The sequence below is a fragment of the Protopterus annectens genome, chromosome 15.part0 (genome assembly GCF_019279795.1).
Source record: "Protopterus annectens isolate FY-2018-M chromosome 15.part0, PAN1.0, whole genome shotgun sequence".
NCBI classification, from domain to species: Eukaryota; Metazoa; Chordata; order Ceratodontiformes; family Protopteridae; genus Protopterus; species Protopterus annectens.
In genome coordinates, this window is record NC_056749.1 from 707,148,234 (window position 1) to 707,163,743 (window position 15,510).

Sequence of the window (15,510 nt, forward strand, 5' to 3'; positions counted from 1 at the left end):
TCTTTTTTAAAATCTCTTCTGCTTTGGTGCCAAACAGATTGCCCTTGTTCAGATGTGCGTCCAATAATTTTGATTTGACATGGTCTGGCAAGGTCTGCTCCTTAAGCCAGGCATGCCTTCTGAGCACAGAACCTTTGACTGCTGCCCTGTAGGATGTTTCTAGGGTGTCAAACCCACACTGCAGGGTATGCTTGCTTACTTGTCTTGCAGAGTGCATAAGCTCCTGTAATTCTTTATTTTCTGCACAGTCAGGGAAGGTAGATCATTTTTGCTTAATAAGTTCCATAGTATGTTGCTGGTATTTCAGCATGTGGAACTGACATTTAATGCTCTAAGGGCAAGAGTTGCAGAGGTGTATACTTTTTTACCCCATCTGTCTAAAGCTCGGAACTCACTGTCCAAGGGGGCGGGATTCTTAGCTGTAGTTGCTTTTATTCCTTTAGGTCCTTGGGAGATGACCTCTGGGTCAGCAGTAGGATTTTTGAATAGAAATTTGTGTGAGTCAGGGACTCTGTAGTACCTGTCAGGTTTCCTGGGAGCAGGGGGTAAAGTATCAGGAGTTACACTGGATTCCATAAAGATATCATCCACAACATCCAGAACAGGAGGGATGGCTAAGGGTCTGTGCTGTGGTAAGTCCAAAAATTCACTGAGTCTCTTTTTGGACTGTGGATAATCCTGGCATTCCCAAAGGAAATGCTCTCTCAAAGTACATAGGGTTTCACCAAAAGAAAAATCCTCAAGAGGGGAGGCAGAAGGAATGGATTCCTCTGCATTTGAATCCTCATAGGCAGATAAGGGCATGTCTTTACAATCAGAAACCTCAGAGTTGTCGGACTCTTGGTCAGATAAAGCTGCTGGGGACAAGTCTCTTTTTCTTTTAGAATGGGGAAGGCTGGCTTCCCCTAATAGTCATGATCAGGTCTTGTGCCATTTTAAGCATCTGTGATTGTGGCAAGGAAGCAGGCGCTTGAGTTTGGGTCATCGTTTTTTTAGGCGTGGCTCATACTCTTGGCCTTAGAAACTCTGTAGTTTTAGAAAGAACTGAAGACGCGAAAGTCGTAGTCATTTTTTGTGTTGAATATGGGTAGTGCGAAGAACTTCTTCAGCAGCTGGTGCCTGCACAGTGGCTCCGGACCCATCCAAGGTAGAGACATCCGTAGGTTCCATAGTCAAAGAAGTGTCTCACCGCATACTGGACTCCGAACGGGTCTCTGTAGTGGCCTGCGAATCCATGGAAGCGGACATCAGGGACTGCGAAAGCGCCTCACTGAGTACTGGGGAACGGGCGACTAGCTTAACAGAAGCGTTGTCGGCAGTTTTGGACCTGTGGTCTGTCTCCGTCTTTATCCTTACGTTTTTTCGGAAGATCGGTAGTCGGATGGCTTACCGAAGCCATTTTGGAATACGGAGATAGAGAACAAAAGTATTTAACTACAATAAAGGCCCGATGAATAGTACGGGCGTTGAACAAAGCACAAAAGCGACAGTGAGGTACGTCGTGGTCTGGGCCTAAACAGGTGATGCAGTAAGAATGGAAATCTTGGTGTGGTATTCACTTTCCACAGGCGAGACAATTGTTAACTTTTTCTGACACCGGTTAGAGCAAGAAAAAAGGATCCTCAATGGGGTACTTAGCTTTAGAAGACTTCAAGATGATTAAATTTCGGAAATGAAACACAGGTAGCGACAGACTGGCACTCGTGCAAACTGCTTCTGCTTCAGGCTCCTCGGTAAGAAAGACTGATATAATGGCGTCAGCTGCCTGTTTTTATACCATTGACGACCTGACTTCAGACCTGAAGCGACAGCAACCGACACAGAAATACTAAGCCTCTGGTATTCGGGCCGACTGAGGGCAACCCCTAGCAGGATAACCCAAGTGTGATGACTGCAACAGTGAAACATGAAGAACATCAGCATTGTGCTGAGAAAATTCCAGTTGTAATAAATCATATATCATTTTGCACTCACTGAAAAAATGGTTACTTCTAGAAACAGCAAAAAGGAAAACTCTTCCAAGGGAAAATAAGAAATTATCTCAAAATCTATTTCCTGTTCATCACACTGAATCTGTGAAGAATCCATTTTTCTTTTACCAGCAGATCCACAATGAGAAAGGTTGAGCCTGAGCCAAGCTCTGAACTAAGCCAAATAAATCTTCCCTAGCTTAAGTAACAGAGACAGGAAAAGATAAAGGTTTAACTTCATGGTTCTTTTTCACAGGACATAAAATAAAACAATACTGACTCATGAAGGACATTACCCTGGGGAAAAGGCATCAAGTCCAGCTTGGCAGAGAAGCAGTTCCCACCCCTTTCTCTAAGGTCAACAAGAGTAGAACTCCCGTGACTGCCAAGGACGTGTCTAATCCTAGGTCCATGGAGGCTGAAGGAACTACACCTGAGGAACCCAAGGAAGATGAATGGTATGAGGAACCTGAAATGGCCATTGTACTATGCTGAGGCAAAGAAGCAGCCTGCTGAGGGGGCAAAGGCTGTCTGGAAAAGTTCATCTTTTTGTGACTGGAGGAAGTAAGAACTGAGGAACTAACTGGTAAGCTGTTCCATGACAAGGTTGAGAAAAGAAGCTTAAAACTGACAGCAATGTCAGAACGGTAGGTAAAAGGTACGTATCAAGAAAGTCGTACTTTCAACCAAAAATATACAGTGACAAGTACAAAACACACTACCTCAGCACCTAAAAACAATTTATAAAATTATAAATAAAAATTTGAGTAAACTCGATAAAACAAAAGTTTACAACAAAATTAATAAAATTCTTCAACTGATGTAAATGTCATGTGACAATCAAAAAAATTAAATCTTAGCAATAACATCAGTTCTTCTAAATAAAGTACTGTTTTAATCATAACATTAAATGTGGAAATGTTTTTCCCCTCTCAAAGGAAAGTTATCTGCCAAGTGATGGAGAAACACTAGCCAACTGTCAATCCTCAAAAACTTGCAACAGAAGTGATCTTCAGTGGCAGAAAAGCTCTAGGGGGCTTGGCTGCCAGATAACGGATTTCTTCCTGCTTGACAAGGGCTGTCAAGAGCACATTCCACATGCCCAGACCATTAAGTATTGGAAGCTGGCTGGCTTTTACATCTTAAGCAGGATATAACCCAGACAGCGAAGGCTACTGTAACCATAACCTAATGATAAACATTATATCCTTTCTTTCTAAAGGCTATGGTAAATTATAATGGAGCTGAACAGCCCTGCAAGACTAGTGGGATCATGGGTCATGATTTATGTCTCAGGCAGATGCTTTCCACTAACATTTGAAACTGGGCCAAAGTGAGAGTTTCAGTGCTTCAAACTCCTCCACACCACGAGGTGTAACCTTAAAGTATTCTGTTTATCATTAACTGCAGCAAAAACAAATGAAATGTAAAGTTCACTCTAGTCCTCTGTATTGTACATAGAAAAGAATATCCAAGGAAGCTACATAAAACCTTTTCAACAAGATATTTAAAAAATGTAAAACAGTAAAATTAAATCACATAATTAAGCTGGAGTGTAAAACAAATGTTCAGAAACCACTTTAAATGTATTTAGAAATATGCCTGCATTCTAAACCAAATATATATGTATATACATACATATATATATATATATATATATATATATATATATATATATATATGTATATATGACTGTTTTTTACTTACCTGTAAAACCACAAGCTTCAGCTAACAGGAAAGTACTCCAAGACATCAAGAAAAACAGTGCTGTTTCAAGCAGCTGGAACTCTCGTAGCTTAGTAAACTTTGTGACATGCACAGGTTGTTAAGGAAAAAGGTACATATATTAAATAAAGAAAAGCAAGGTCAGTGATCTACCTATAAGAAATATTTACACTAAGAGAAGTATCTTATTTAATTTACTGAAATATGCTTTACTGAATCGCAATTTGACCTTGGAATATATGGTACACTCTGATATGGGTTTTACCAAAGGAGTAAAACTTGAAATGCAAACTCTGAATGGCATTTACCAACACCAAATTCTCTTACACAAGACCAGTAAGACAGCTGGTTCTAGAAAATTTTCACATCACTTCACTGACACATAACCAAGACAACATTTGAAAGAATCACAGTATAGATACACCTATGTGTTATGGAGAGACGGTATATACTCCCCAATCCAATTTAAATATTGGCACTAAGAATCCACATAAATCACAGACTGCAAAATGTTTTTTATACTTAGTTGAGATATGCTGGTATGCACATACGGCCTCAATAATGTCATCCCTTTAAACAAATAGAAAGGCAATCTATACAGTAAGCTGTGCAGCTCATAAAGGGTTGATCGATGGCAGAGTTCAAACAATACATGATTAACACTGTTTGCTCTACACTAGCTGTCAGAAGCGGCATCTCTACAACCTAACAAAACAAAGGTAGATTACAAAAAGCTGTTCAATGTTTTGCATTAAAGAACTGTACTGGATGATGAGCTTTTCTGAAAGTTGTGTCCTCAGCTTCTGCAATAACCTTTGGTTAAGTAATCTTTGGATAAGCTCCCTGTCCTAAAATTAATAATGCTTTCCTTTCACTATCTCTGTCACAAATAATCAAACCACAAAATCTGAAGATATTTATCAAAATGTTTAACATATGATTAGCAGAGTTACATACAGAAATGCACACTGTTATGACAAACTTATGAAAACAATGAAAGTTATGGGTATTAATTGTAATGCTGGATTCTGAAGAGTAGTCCTGGCTGTAGAAACAATTAAGACTTGCTCTTCAAACGCCAGAAAACACCAAATATTGCATCTATATTGCATTGCACAAGTGAAACTATCCAATTTTGAACCAATCAAAACAGAAGAACTAACACGACAGGGAATGGAGACTGCAATGTTTCTTTCAGCCAGTGCTGTCCACAGATTCAATGTTGTATATTACACAGGTTCACAGATTCATAGGTAAATATTAGGATATCAGTCTGCAGACTATTACAAGCCTAGCTAATAAAGTATAGTTGTGTAATATCTTACCATAACAGTAGATGTCCTTCTTTTCACTGTTGCAGTATTCATAACATTAGGGATCCCTTGCCAAGGGCGGCCTGACATCCAGCCAGTATATCAATGCCTTGGGTTGCTTTAAGGTACGTCGTACATCACAAGTATGCTCCTTGTGCAGCATAGGGCATAAAGGTGACGTCCGGATGTACCATCCTCAGAACTGAGAGCCCCAAAAAGAATGGCAGTTCAAGGGGGGGGGGGGTAACCAGTACATCAGAAGACAAACGGACCGGGGGAGGAGGGAATACTACAACAGTGAAGAGAAGGACATCCACCATTATGGCAACATTTTACACAACTATGCTATATCCTTTCATATCACTGTTGCAGTATTCATAACATTAGGGAAAGTGCCAAAGCTCAGGAAGAAACTTGGGAGGAGTAAGGACCAGTAAAACCCTCTATGACACCATGAAGAATGGTCCTAGCAAAACCAGCTCTAGCTCTGGCTATTCCATCCAAGTTGTAGTGCTTAGTAAATGTATGCACGGAAGTCCAGGTAGTTGCCTCAAGAATAGAGCTAGTATCCAAAACCCTTGAAAAAAGCACCAGAAGAAGCAACAGCTCTAGCAGAATGAGATTTAACAGAACAAGGAAGGTTTTTACCATGAAAAGAATAACAAAAACGAACAGCTTTAGAGATCCAAGAAGAAGCAGTTTGCTTGGACACAGCTAATCCTAAGGACCTATGATGAAAAAAGCTGATCAGATTTCCTAGCAGTCAGTCTTATCCAAATAAAATCTGAGTTGTCTATGCACATTCAACATGTGCAGTACCTTCTTCACTGGCAGACTGCGGAGAAGGGGGAAAAAAGTGGGCAAATGAATATATTGATTAAGGGACAACTCATTCACCACTTTGGTCATAAAAGGAGGATTAGTAATGCAAGGACACCCTGTCCTTATGAAACACCAAAAAAGGAGGACAAGCCATAAGGGCTTGAAGCTCAGATACCCATATGGCAGAAGTAAGGGCTAACAAAAGAACAGTCTTCCAAGAGTAATGCTGCAAGGAAGATGAAGCTGCAGACTCAAAAGCAGCCTGACTCAATTTCTTCAAAACAAAATTAAGATCCCAGGGAGGAGTAATAGGCTTCCTGGTAGGCCTAATATGAAGGACACCTTTAAGGAACTGTTTAGCTTCAAATCTAGAAGCTAAAGGAGGAGATAAAGACAGACAAGCAGAGATAGCTGCTAAGTGGGCCTTAACAGAAGAGTAAGCCAACCCAGCATTGAGCAATTCACACAAATAGAAAAGAAACAAAGGAACGTCCACAGAAAGTGGATCTAGGTTACGGGAAAGACACCAGATAGAAAACCTCTTCCATTTAGATAAGTAGGATTTCCTAGTATTGGGTTTCCTGGCCTCCTGCAGAACCCTAAGCATGTCCTCAGAAAAAAGGTGTCTATGTAGAATCAAAATCCTATCACCCATGGTGTCAGCTGAAGAGTGGACAGGTGGGGATTGATTAGAGATCCCTTGTCTTGTGTGAGTAGGTCCACAATGTGGGGTAACCTGTGAGGACTGCCCTTGGCTAAATGCAGAAGGAGCCAATGCTGTCTTGGCCAAAAGGGAGTCACCAACAAGATTTTGGGAGCATCCTGTAAAATTCTGAAGAGGACTTTTGGAATGAGGGGAAGGGAAATCGCAGAGATACATCCACTTCCAAGAAAAAGATGGGGCATCCACCTTTCAAACCAGAGGATTTGGGACTCTGACACAAAACAGAGGAAGCTGTCTGTTCAGAAGGGAGGCAAAAAGATCTATTTCAGAAATACCTTAATGGTGGACAATGTCCAGAAACACATCCCTGTGAAGTATCCATTCATGGGACTGAGTTAAGGACCTACTCAGAGTATCTGCCACAATGTTTTGATTTAAGGGAATGTAAACTGCCTAAAGAGTCACTTGATGTCAGACAGCCAGATCCCACACAAGGAGTGCCAACAGGCAAAGAAGATGAGATCTTCCCCCCCCCGTTTGTTCAAATACAACATTACTGTGGTATTGTCTGTAAACCCCTTGAGAGGTCCTGGGGTAAAAAAAGAGGATGAAAAGCCTGAAGTGCCAGCAGAAGAGCTCTCATCTCTGACATTTATGTGCTTTCTCTGTTGATAAGGTGACCACACCCCACGCACCTTTAGGGAGCCAAAAGCTACTCCTCATCCCACGTCTGTACCATCTGTGAGCAGCTCCTGAGAGCGAAGAGGGGGATGAAAGGGGAGTGCTGGATTTACTGACAACTGCTGAATCCACCAGTGAAGTTCCTTCCTGAGACAAAGCAGAAGGGGAACTACAAAGTCTAGGGGATGGACATGTTGAAACCAAACTGACTTCAGAAACCGCTGAAACTTTCTCATGTGGAGTTTGGCCAAAGAGAGTATAGGTATAGTGGATGTCCTGAACTCCAGAGAAATTCCCTGGCTGTTATAGAGGTCAGCAGAAGAAGAGTTTGAAAAAAGGAAATCAGAGTTAAGGCCTTGGGAGGAGGCAGAGATGCCAACATAGGCACAGTCTGAATCCTGCACCCCAAAAATACATGGTCTTGAGAAATGAGTTAGAATACAGTTTCTGAAGTTTATTATGAACTCCAGGCTTTTTAGAAGAGAAACGGCAAAATGAAGATTTTGCAACAGGATCTCTGGAGAGGATTCCTGAAAGAGAAGGTTGTTCAAGTAAGGAAAGACTTGGATCCCCTGAACCCTGCAAAAAGCAATCACAGGAGCGAGGCATTTGGTGAATACCCTTGAGGCAGTAGAGGCGCCAAAGGGCAAAGCAGAGAACTGAAAATGCAAGGAAGCAACAGAGAAACGTAAAATCTTCCTGAAAAGGAGATGCACTGCAATATGAAGATAAGCATCCTTGAGATCCAGGATACCATACAAGCCTGAGGAAGCAGAAGATGGAACAAAGTATGAAGGGATAACATTCGAAAAGAGGGCACCTTCAAAAAAGTGTTCAGATGAAAGAGATCTATAATGGTCAGGTACCCTTTTTCCTGAGTAGTAGAAACATCCTGGCATAAACCCCCCCTCCCTCTTTGAAACACAGGCACCTCTTGAATAGTATCCTGAGTCAAAAGATCCCAAAACACCTCTGGAAAGGAGGACAGTTGTTCCTGAGAGGACTGAGGAATATCCATAAAAGGGGAGGGGATTTCCAGACTATGAAATACCCATGGCGGATGATGGACAGGACCCAAGAATACTGAGTAATCTGTAGCCAAACAGAAAGAGACAGGCAAAGAGAAAGAGGAAAATGGCTGGGAAGAACCAGATAGTCAGACAGCAGCTGGTTTGTCTGGAAAAGAAAACTTCTAAGGTACAGAAGTCTGAGTAGCTTTAGCAGGAGGAGTCAGCTTATCACCTTTCTTACCCTTAGGATGAGGGTGAAATGGCCTGTGAACAAAAGCTGACTTACTGGGGTAATTTTTCTGGAGTTTAGTCACAGGAGAAAAATAGTTCCTGTACAGCCTTACCCTTGCCCTGAAGGGACTTAAAGCAGCAGCAGCTTCACCAAACAAGTGTTTATCAAGAAGGCCATCCATCAACTCAGCCTTAATATCATCAGGCAGAGGCTGAAGTTGAAGCCAAGAAAACCTCCATCACTGACCGAAAAGCAGCTGCCCTAGAAGAAACATCTGCTGCATCATAACTACACTTGATAGAATGACGAGTCACTAAGGAAGAATTCCCTAACAAGGGGAGGGCTGAAGTCATACTCTCAGAGTCTGGGAGGTCAGAAATAACCTGAGAAGCCTGGGATAAAAAGCCAAGAAATACCTAGACATATGGGTCTGATAATTAACAGTCCTAAAAGCCATGATGGCAGAAGTACAGACCTTCTTGCTTAGCCCTTCCATGGGTCCTGCTATCTTTACCAGAGGGCAGTAACTTAGGCTAAGGAAGCATTTGAGAAGGCTTGTTAGAAGCAACAGACACCACCAAGGGGTCACAGAAGGACATTTGTACAAAAATTTGCAGCCCTCAGGCACCCTATAGAATCTGTCAGGCTTTTGGGAGCAGGGGGCTGAGCTTCTGGAACCTTAGAGGCATCAGAAAATACATCCAATATGGCAGTCATAACAGGAGGAATAGCAGAAGGCCTAAGAGAATCCATTTGCAGCAATTCATAGTACCTTTTTTGTGCCTCACAAACCTGAGCACAATCCCATTTAAAGAACTCCATCATCCTAGAGATTGTCCCCCCAAAAGAAATCTCTAAAAATGACATATCGATACTAGTAGATTCCTCTTCCTCTGAGCCATAATCCAAAGGACAGGGAATCTGAGACGAGTAAGCAAGGTAATTCCTCATCAGAATCCAGCTCTTCCACAGAAGAATTCTGTTCCCAGGGTCTTTTAAAGGGAGTAGAGGATCAAGGGGAGAGGCAGGAAAAGAAACTCCGAGGAGGTTTCAATGTCATTAAACTACCAAACAAACCCCTGAGTAAAAGACTGCCACTCAGTTTGAAGGTCCTTTGGAGCAGGACAAATGTGTTTAGTCTTTTGCTTTTTCTTTAATGGGACATCCATCTTACAGAATTTAGAAGGCTCTGACCCAGGGTGGCATTCAATGACTGTAGTAGGGACTTCTGTAATATCTGGAACTCCCGCAGGTCACTAAGATAATCAGCTATGGTTCCCCCTGAGCATCCGAAGCAGAAATCTGCAAAGCTTCCTCGGACATGCTTAAGGTCATATCCTAGCCGGCCTCCAACCCAGTCATGGTAGAGGAATCTAACGATAAGGCCAGGCGAACCTCTGGGCACTCACTCACCTTAAGAGAGATGTCCATTGGAGGCTAAACAGCAGACGATTCCTGCCTAGGCTTCTTGGCCTTCTTCTTCATGGACGGCTTGTATCTTTCTCGAGAAACTTAAGCTTCCAATTCTCAAGATAAAGTGCTAGAGAAGAAAGTCTACTGCACAGGATTTTAGGAACAAAGGCATGACAGATGGAACAGGATGTATGCTCATGCAAGGTGCCAAGGCAAAACAAACACTGTTTGTGGGTTTTATGGGGAATCTGTCTCCCGCACTGGCATTTATCTTTCCTGGATGACATAAAACTTCACAAGCAACAAAAGAAAAAAGTAAAAAGGAACTCCCAACGGGGCACCTATCTGCAAAGGCTTGGTGAACCAGCAACAGAACATGGGTGTTCAGACTGAAGATCAACACATTGTGTTTGGACTGGCAGCAAAGAAGTTCTGAGGATGTTATGCCCGGATGTCCCCTTTATGCCCTATGCTACGGGAGGAACATGCGTGCGACATACGGTACAACTTAAAGCAACCTAAGGTTTTGGTACACTCACCAGATGTTGGGCCACCCTTGGTAGGGGATCCCTAATGCTATGAATACTGCACCAGTGATATGGAAGGACATCCAGTGATCAGGATCAAATTCTGCACCTTGTATCTATAAGGTAAAGATCTTGGGTATTATGTGAACCCCAAAAATAACTAGGCTTATCTAGCATTCACAGCTTTCAAGTGTGATTCTGAAGAGATATGCCTGCAGGAACAATAAGCACAGTGTCCCCAGATCAATTATCGTGGGCTGGATGTCCTAGGAGAATATATCCTTAAAGACAGTGGTCCTAAGGAATGCCTGGACTTGGAGATCATGTCCAATTTATAAAATGTATGAAAGATTCTTTGGAACTAAAATTGTAGCAGCTAAATTCTGTCCAAAGATGCATTACAAAAGAAAGCTAAGAACATAGAGAGCTCTTTAGTGAAATGTGTTTTATGGCACTTGTGTAGAGTTTTTTCACAGCCATAATAAAAAAAATAAACTACAGTTAGTTATAAAGATAGGCACTGTCTAGTAACATAGTTTTGCCTTCACATTATTTAGTAAAAACAAAAGGAAAAGCCTCTTTGTTTGAAGTAATTCACTGTTGTATTCCTGTTGAGAATTTTGCAAGCGGACAGCTAACCAGAGCAGAATGTACACATTCTCAAAATCAAGCAATAAAAACATGAGGCAGTCCTTCTCTGAGCTTTAAGTTGTCCAGTTTATTCAAAGTAATGAACACTTTCATCTATCAGACTTTATGAGATACAATGCTGCTTCCTGAAAAACAATTACAATTCTAGTTGTTTAAATGACTACAAATAAGAGTGGTGGAAAGCAGCCGTATGACTGGGGGGGGGGGGTAAGGCTATGGTTCATGACTGGTTTACACAACTGGGCTTGTTGGTTGGAGGGGAGACCAAGTCTCTAATTAGACTAAGAGATGTACAGTCAGGTCAGCTGATTGGGAGGGATGTCAAGTCCCTAATTAGAGTAGGTGTCACAGACTGGTTAGGCTGTTATTAATCTCAATCTCCATGTTAAGGAAAAAGAAATAAAACAACAAAAGTTTCCAGTTTTAAGTCTTTTATAGACATTTTAGCTAGTGAAAAATCATTTATTTTAGCAGGTTCATGGGAACAATGGGTGATGGAGTCAACATAAATAATACAGCAAGGGTACCCGCTTTTACAGTGCATCCAGTGTCATCTATGTGATGAATCTATCCAAAATTAAAGAGGAGTGAATAAAACCATTAAAATAAGAGTGCTCATTTAATGGGGCTGGAGTTACCTAATTAAAAGATCCATTGAGCATTAAAGCAAACACTTTCGCTCCTGAACCAAAGCTTCTTCAGATTACTGGAACTAGGCCAGTAAAAAGGAAACATATAACAATCAGAGAATCAAAGATAAAAAATACAATTTACCATCAAAAAATTATGGTGGGTAAGTGTTATCACACATAAGCCAGCATTGCCTGGTGCTCTGCAACAGATCTTTCTCACTTAATACCAATGTAGATGGTTTGATTTACATGTAAAACATTACAAAAACTATTGGTGAGGATCTATTTGAAAAACCAAAAGTATAAGCAATGAGAATAGGTGGAACAGCCAGCTCACTTAAAAATTATACACTGCAATGACCTGTGGAAGAGACCTATTAACACACTGTTTGGGATTGCATTACTCTAGGTCTCAGTAACAGAGTTCTGAATCCAACAAGGTATATGAGTGCATGGTGGCGTTGCAGCCAATGAAACCTCACAGACTGCTATAACACTGAAAATCTCCCTTTTTTAATTTCTCCAAATCATTTGGGTTTCTAATACGACAGGAATGGACCCCATTCCTAAGTCAAAGTACAATTAAAGTTCATAAAATTTGTATTGTTTCAATCTTTGATGTCAGCCAGAAGTGCTCTTCGCAGCACCCACAATGTGCCTAGTATTAACTCCTGCAATTCGTATGGAGTTGCATGTACTGGTAACATATCTAAATATGACTGCAAATTCTTTTTTATATGACCCATTGCTCCTAATACTATTGGAACTATCTGGGTATCTTTCTTCCACATTGCTCGTTTCTGCCTACAAATCCTGATATTTTATGACTTTGTGTCTATCTCTACGCAAGATACTGTAGTCACAGAGTGTGGCAATTTCAATGATCAATGCTACTTTTGTCTTCTTTTCATAGACCACTACATCCAGTTTTCTAGCAATTATCTTTTGAACTGTTGATAATGGATACCATGTGATGTAGACTTCATTATTTTCTATGATGCTTTGCGGCTCCTGTTTCCAGAGTTTTTCAGCCAATTCAGTACATAATGCTTGCACAATCCCCAGTGCAACAGTCTTGCCACATTATTATGCCTTCCAGTATGGAGTCATTCTGCCATTTGTATGTGGCAACCAGCAACGAGGTGTGCAACTGCTTCCAATTCTGTTTTACAAAACCTACATTTGTCTCTCCCACATGTTCAATGGACTTTGTAAACCAATGTGTACATAAGCCCACTATTTTGCATCATAAATATTAACCTTTCACCTCTTGGTTTGAATTTACCTCTCCTTACCCATTGCTGTGTTCATTCCTGATCAACATGAGGTTTTCCAGAAGTTTTCTATACTTGCAACTATATTTATGCATTTTCCACATTTCTTGCCTTCTCATCTGGTCCTTCACCTTATATTCTTGCTTTTGTTGGCACATTCAGTTGCTGACTGATTTTATCTACTTGTGGTTTGATTTCCATTCCTGCTTGATGCCGATATGCTTCTGCTAGCCTAAGCAGGGAAGTCATCTTAGAGTTATTCTCCTCATGTTTCAAAACTTTCACTACACTTGGGTCTTGTGAGGTCAGCAGATTATGTGTGGAGTCCCACGATTGCAGATCTATACATATTATCAATTTCAAGGAGGACCATCCCTCCTTCAGAATGGGGAATATACTATCTTAGTATGCACTGATTTTTACAAATCATTTGAACATGAAGCATCCTTCTTGTTTTCCTATCTAATCTATCCAACACTTTCTGGGGCCAGTCAATCACTCCAAAACTGTAAGTTAGGACAGGAACAGCAAATTGGTTTATAGCTTGGATTTTGTTCCTAGATCTCAATTCTGTTTTCAAGACTAATTTAAGTTCTAAAGTATTCCCAAGTTTTATTCACATTTGTTCATGTTTTATTGTTGATCCTTCATCAATTCCCAGATATTTATACACTCCCTCTTGCTCAAGTTCTTTTATATCACATTCTTGTTCCAAACTGTTTTCTTGGTGCTGCATTTTCCTGCTTTAAATGCTGCTTTTGCACATTTATCAAGACCAAATGACATTCTTATATCATCTGAAAAAGTTCTGACAACTTGCAGTTGTGCTTTCAGTTCCTCATCTGATGAGCTATACAGTTTTAAATTATTGACAAAGAGAAGATGAGAAGTCTCTACACTTTGTTGTTTTCTAAGAGCCAAATTATAACCATGGCCTAAGCTGTTAAGTAGGCAGCTTAATGGGTTAAGGGCAAGGCAGAACAGCAGCGGTGACACAGTCACACTGGAATATCCCCCTTTGAATTTTTACCCCTGCGATAATTTGTCCTTTACCATGGCCTAATTGCAAAGTGGTCTACCACTGTTTCATGGTCACTGTAATGTAGACGATCAGTGTAGGGTGCATCTTATATATTTTTAAGCACTCTTTTTATCCATAAATGCGGGATAGTATCAAATGCTATTTTGTAGTCAATCCATCCCATACTTATGATTCTTCCCCTTTTTACAGTTCTATACTATCGCTTTAACAACAAATGATCCTTTGTTCCATATGACTTTCTTTTATTGCCCTTTTGTTCTATTGCCATAATTGAGTTTTCTTCAAAATGACTATAAACTCTGTCAGCATTAATTCCAGTGTACAGTTTATACATCGTTGGAAGGTAAGTTATTGGTCTATAATTTTTAGGGTAGCTTGCCAATTCACTCTTAAGTAGGAGCACTGTTTTTCCTGTTGTTGGCCAGGTTGGTGTCTGTTCAGGGTGCTCATATAAATAGTTCTTACTCATGGCTAATTCTTCATGCAAAGATGTTAATACCTTTAACCAGAAATTAGGTACTGCATCTGGGTCTGGGGTTTTCCAATAGGGAGCTTTTTTAACATTGTTTCAATCTCTCTTCATCCTATCCTGTACCTTCGAACTTCTTACTTTTTCTTTTACTTCTTCTATCTATTTAGCATCTTTGTTATGTTCCACAGGATGTGTGGAAGCCACAGTGGTGCAGCGGTAGCGTTGTTGCCTCACAGCAAGAGGTTCTCCTGTTCGATTCTCCTCTGGAGCACCTTCTGTGTGGAGTCTGTATGCCCTCCCCGCGGTCGAGTGGCATTCGAAAGACATGCATAGAATGGGCGTGCCTTCACTGATGGTTGGGCATCGAGCTGGCACCTCGGCACCCGTAAAAAAAAATATACTGCCAATCATTAGCGGACCAGAGTTCCACTGTGGTGACCCCTAACCAGGAAAAGCCGAAAGAAGAAGAAAAAAGCTATGTTCCACAGGATCTTCATAGATTCTTCTCAAAAATGTATCTATTTCTTCTTTTTTTGGTGGTCTTGTAATTCCTTTTACCTTGTTTTCCCAATTCTCTATAAAACTTTTTTGGGTCATCAATAAATTGCTTATTTTGTACTTTTCACTTATATTTACCTTCCAATATATATTTATCTTCTAAGTTTTCCATCTGTGCTGAGATTTTTAGTTTATTTGTGACAGTGTGAATGGCATAATGAATAATGAGGATATAATCAAACTCAAAGTGCTGCAACATTTGGGTCTGGACACTGAGTTGTATCTGCACCAAAAAGGCCAAGACTATGGCCTCCTAAGCTACTTCTGACTGAATCAAGGATTTCCTATGAGCTGAGGTCAGGATGGAGTTTGTAATTCATGGTAACATCAAGTAACTGCATCCAAACAAGCAAGTACACATGGTCTGCCTCCAGGGAGTTCCTAGTTATCTTGGTATGGAATCACCAATACATTCCTCTCCCTCTAAGGTTTTGGTCACTAGAGCCAACATCTTGCTGAAGACTCTAGGCAGTGATAAAAGTCCAGATGGCACTTTGCAATACAAGTTATACCCTCCAAGAAAA

At 40.8% G+C, this 15,510-nt stretch overlaps 1 protein-coding gene across 1 annotated transcript in view; it reads right to left on the reverse strand.

The window, feature by feature from the left end:
• The window catches only part of SLC9A6 (solute carrier family 9 member A6), a 2,005,079-nt gene that overhangs the window by 595,756 nt on the left and 1,393,813 nt on the right, over window positions 1-15,510 (reverse strand). The window contains exon 8 of the mRNA XM_044057306.1: window positions 3,678-3,784. Within this exon, the coding sequence (XP_043913241.1) occupies window positions 3,678-3,784 (107 nt within the window). The remainder of the gene's footprint in view (window positions 1-3,677; window positions 3,785-15,510) is intronic.